The 4220-nt window shown below is 49.8% G+C and overlaps 4 protein-coding genes across 4 annotated transcripts; 2 read left to right on the forward strand and 2 right to left on the reverse strand.

Annotated features, from left to right (window-relative positions):
• Nucleotides 1–641: 641 nt before the first annotated feature.
• LOC103521373 (histone H2B-like) lies at nt 642–1143 on the reverse strand. Its single transcript, XM_008486485.3, has one exon. The coding sequence runs from the start codon at nt 1083–1085 to the stop codon at nt 711–713; it is 375 nt and encodes a 124-aa protein (XP_008484707.1). The 5' UTR covers nt 1086–1143; the 3' UTR covers nt 642–710.
• Nucleotides 1144–1334: 191 nt separating this feature from the next.
• LOC103521376 (histone H4) lies at nt 1335–1786 on the forward strand. The gene has a single exon (XM_008486488.2). It carries the CDS (start codon nt 1403–1405, stop codon nt 1712–1714), a length of 312 nt encoding a protein of 103 aa, XP_008484710.1. The 5' UTR covers nt 1335–1402; the 3' UTR covers nt 1715–1786.
• Nucleotides 1787–2717: 931 nt separating this feature from the next.
• On the reverse strand, nt 2718–3254 carry LOC103521375 (histone H2A). Its single transcript, XM_008486487.3, has one exon. It carries the CDS (start codon nt 3157–3159, stop codon nt 2785–2787), a length of 375 nt encoding a protein of 124 aa, XP_008484709.1. The 5' UTR covers nt 3160–3254; the 3' UTR covers nt 2718–2784.
• A 334-nt stretch (nt 3255–3588) lies between these two features.
• LOC103521374 (histone H3) lies at nt 3589–4085 on the forward strand. Its single transcript, XM_008486486.3, has one exon. It carries the CDS (start codon nt 3646–3648, stop codon nt 4054–4056), a length of 411 nt encoding a protein of 136 aa, XP_008484708.1. The 5' UTR covers nt 3589–3645; the 3' UTR covers nt 4057–4085.
• Nucleotides 4086–4220: the final 135 nt, after the last annotated feature.

Consider the following 4220-nt stretch of genomic DNA (forward strand, 5'->3'; position numbering starts at 1 on the left):
AGGCCAAGTTCCAGTACGCACGCCTGTGTATCTTTACACGAACCGATTCGGCAGGTTTTTCTCACCTTCATAGATCGGCTTCCTCTCGAGATAAACTTTTGAAATTCAGGGCACATATTTCGGTAAGGTATATAAACATGTCTTGAAATTTTGAGCTCTATCAAGTAGTTCCGGAGATATAGAGGTGCGAAAAGAGTAAGTAATGGGAAAAATCTGAAAATTGGCAAAAGTTGCACCGGGCTCTTCGCACAGGCGGAAATAACCGATTTTGGCGGTTTTCACTAAACGGTTAGAGATATCGAAAAAGTTATGAGAGTAGACCCCCCCCCCCCAAAACCATACCTAAAACCCCCAAATTAGAAGTTTAACTTCATGAGTAATAAGTTAGGCTTAGCTTAGGAGATTTTTATTGTATAAATCTATTATGAAAAAATATATAAGAACATTCAATTCAATTCAATTCAATAGACAGTCGGGAGACGACAGCTGGAGTACGTAGGATCTTACTCTCCTACTTGAGACCGTAGCACGAACAAAACAGGAATGTAAGATGGCGTACGAAGTCGTGGTTCCGCGTTGAAATTGTACCAATATCTCTTGTTGTTACGGATATGGTAGAAAATTTGGTTGGGAAGAATTTATGGTGGCCCTGAAAAGGGCCGTTTTAAGTAAGGGTGGGGAGCGAGGAGATGTAAACAAGCAGCAGCAGTTTACTTGGAGCTGGTGTACTTGGTCACGGCCTTGGTGCCCTCGGACACGGCGTGCTTGGCCAGCTCACCGGGGAGCAGGAGACGCACGGCAGTCTGGATTTCCCGACTCGTGATCGTGGACCGCTTGTTGTAGTGGGCCAGACGGGAGGACTCGGCGGCGATGCGTTCGAAAATGTCGTTGACGAAACTGTTCATGATGCTCATGGCCTTCGAGGAGACTCCGGTGTCCGGGTGCACCTGCTTGAGCACCTTGTAGATGTAGATGGCGTACGACTCCTTCCTGCGGTGCTTCTTCTTCTTGTCGGACTTGGCGATGTTCTTCTGGGCCTTTCCGGCTTTCTTCACTGCTTTACCGCTCGACTTGCCAGCTGCCATTATAAATTGTAACGGGTTAGATCTGCTCGGACGAAAGAACGAGATGAAAATGATGAGTTTCGCAGAACGTCGCGCTTTACTTGTACTCAAACGCACCACAAACCGAAGCCAATCACAACGCCTTACGACTCTCTATTGGCCTCAAGTCACTCCAATGCAAGAATCTTCCTCGCGAGCACCTCAGTTACCGGCACAGCTTGCGAGCCCCTCAACAAACGGCACGCTGTTTTTAGTTCGAACGAAAATGGTCTCCATCAAACATCTCAAACTCGCTTGTTGTTCGTGTTTTTCGTAGCAGCAAACTAGCAGCATTCATCATGACCGGCCGTGGTAAGGGAGGAAAGGGACTCGGAAAAGGAGGCGCCAAGCGGCACAGGAAAGTACTCCGTGACAACATCCAGGGAATCACCAAGCCCGCCATCCGTCGTCTGGCGCGTCGAGGTGGAGTCAAGCGTATCTCCGGGCTCATCTACGAGGAGACCCGTGGCGTTCTCAAGGTGTTCCTCGAGAACGTGATCCGCGACGCCGTCACCTACACCGAGCACGCCAAGAGAAAGACCGTCACCGCCATGGACGTCGTCTACGCGCTCAAACGTCAAGGCCGCACCCTGTACGGTTTCGGCGGTTAAGCACCACCAGCTGTCTCACCCCATCAGCAGCAGACCAACCCTTCTTAAAACGGCCCTTTTCAGGGCCACCAATCGTGTTGTTTTCTCAAACATACCTACCTAGGTATTTGTATTTCATTTCGTCACGAGTTTATACTTTATTGTAAAGTTGTCTGTCCGTGCGAATGAGAAGAGAGCCAAACTGCTCTCCCGGTGGGTTGAAGAGTGGGGTTTTGATCCCTCAAAATATGGTATAATATGATGTGTCTCTTTGTTTACTTGAATCGATAATTTTTTTTTTTTTACTTTCCTTATTCCATAGGAAGGAAAGTAATGTAATGGAAAGTAAAACACGTTTTGAGGTCCCTGGAGCCTAAATCCAAAGTTTCAGCCATTGGTCCGTGTGTCTGTGTCTGTCTGTAAACAAAATATCTCGAGAACGGTAAGAGCTAGAGACTTGAAATTTGGTATGTAGAATGTAGCTGTCTAATGTGACAAGGATGCAACACAAAACGTTTGGTTAAGATGGTCGCTGCGCTTGGCGGTATTTTGATCGCTTTTGGACAGATTGGCGGTTTTCAGCTATAGCGACAAAACGGTTAGAGATATTGTAAAAGTTAGGGTAAAAGAACACTCAAAAAAGCATCATTCAACAGGATAAGGATACCATGTATATTACACGATGCGCATTTCGACCATTGGATCATCATCAGGTGGACACTTATGTAATACTTATACAATTATAATGTTCAACTTGTGAAACCATCATCTCAACTATGATTTTTATCTACCAATCTATCGGCATGAGCATGACACACACCTTTCACCTCCTATGATAATATGTACCTACTTACTGACTGACCATTGTATATTGTAATACAGTCTTACTAGGAAGATAGATGTGTTCGGTTCTTCCGATCGAAAGCTGTGTGTGAGTTTTGTCAGGAAAAACTCTGTCGAGATCGTTCGAACTTGGGAGCAGGTAGGTACTGGTACATACAGTTTCATAGACAGAACACAATGATTTGGTGGCCCTGAAAAGGGCCGTTTTAAGTAGGTGCAGGGCGAAGACGAAGCAGGAGGAAGGCGCTTTAGGCTTTCTTTTCGGTCTTCTTGGGCAAGAGCACGGCCTGGATGTTGGGCAGAACTCCTCCCTGGGCGATGGTGACGCCGGACAGGAGCTTGTTCAGCTCTTCGTCGTTGCGGATGGCCAGCTGCAGGTGACGGGGGATGATACGGGTCTTCTTGTTGTCACGTGCGGCGTTGCCGGCCAACTCGAGAACTTCAGCGGCCAGATACTCCATGACGGCGGCCAAGTAGACGGGAGCGCCGGCTCCGACGCGCTCGGCGTAGTTGCCCTTGCGCAGGAGACGGTGGATTCTTCCGACGGGGAACTGGAGTCCGGCACGGGACGAGCGAGTCTTGGACTTGGCTTTTGCTTTGCCTCCTTTGCCTCTGCCTGACATTGTGTAGATCTGTGGGATTGGTACGGCTCCGGGAATCGAAAACGAACGAGATTGGGTGATGCTCGAATCGTTCCTTTTGCAGACTATTGATAGCCACCGTGCCGTCAACGAAGGTAGTCAACTTTTTTCTAGGATTCAACTTTTTTACACAGCTCGCCGCGAATCACCATCTCGCGTGCGTTCCCATTGGTCCCTGGCCGAGCCAATGGTGCGACAATCTAACCGAATGCTCGACTTGGCAGCACAATTCGTTTCGATTGTGTTGCCCGTTTCCCTCGTACCGGACGAACCGCTTTCTACATCTCGTGGCCAATGAGCAACTGTGAACACATCTGATTGGTTCTTTCGTATTGCTCTCTCGACGAGCGGTGAAACGTTTGCACCTCTCTGCTGGCGGCACGCTGCTTATCTTGAGTCTGTGTTTGGGGCTTTTGTGTCATTCGAAATCTTTCCGTCTCTCTCTTTGACAAGCAAATTTGAAGCACCATGGCCCGTACGAAGCAGACCGCTCGCAAGTCGACCGGAGGCAAGGCCCCGCGGAAGCAGTTGGCGACGAAGGCAGCCCGCAAGAGCGCGCCGGCCACCGGCGGCGTGAAGAAGCCCCACCGTTACCGTCCCGGCACGGTGGCTCTCCGTGAGATCCGTCGCTACCAGAAGAGCACCGAGCTGCTGATCCGCAAGCTGCCGTTCCAGCGTCTGGTGCGTGAGATCGCCCAGGACTTCAAGACCGACCTGCGCTTCCAGAGCTCGGCCGTGATGGCCCTGCAGGAGGCTAGCGAGGCCTACCTGGTGGGTCTGTTCGAGGACACGAACCTGTGCGCCATCCACGCCAAGCGAGTGACCATCATGCCCAAGGACATCCAGCTGGCCCGCCGCATCCGTGGAGAACGCGCCTAAGAAGAAAGAACTCTTCATCATCTCTACCCTACTCCTTAAAACGGCCCTTTTCAGGGCCACAAAATTAATTCTCGCCCCCTCCTCCTCGTCTTCTGCGTGAAGATTGAAGAAGAAACAACCTACTGTTGTTGAGACCCACGGGATCCAATCACTTGAGCATGAAT

This window comes from Diaphorina citri, unplaced genomic scaffold (assembly GCF_000475195.1).
Source record: "Diaphorina citri unplaced genomic scaffold, Diaci psyllid genome assembly version 1.1 scaffold5097, whole genome shotgun sequence".
NCBI classification, from domain to species: domain Eukaryota; kingdom Metazoa; phylum Arthropoda; class Insecta; order Hemiptera; family Psyllidae; genus Diaphorina; species Diaphorina citri.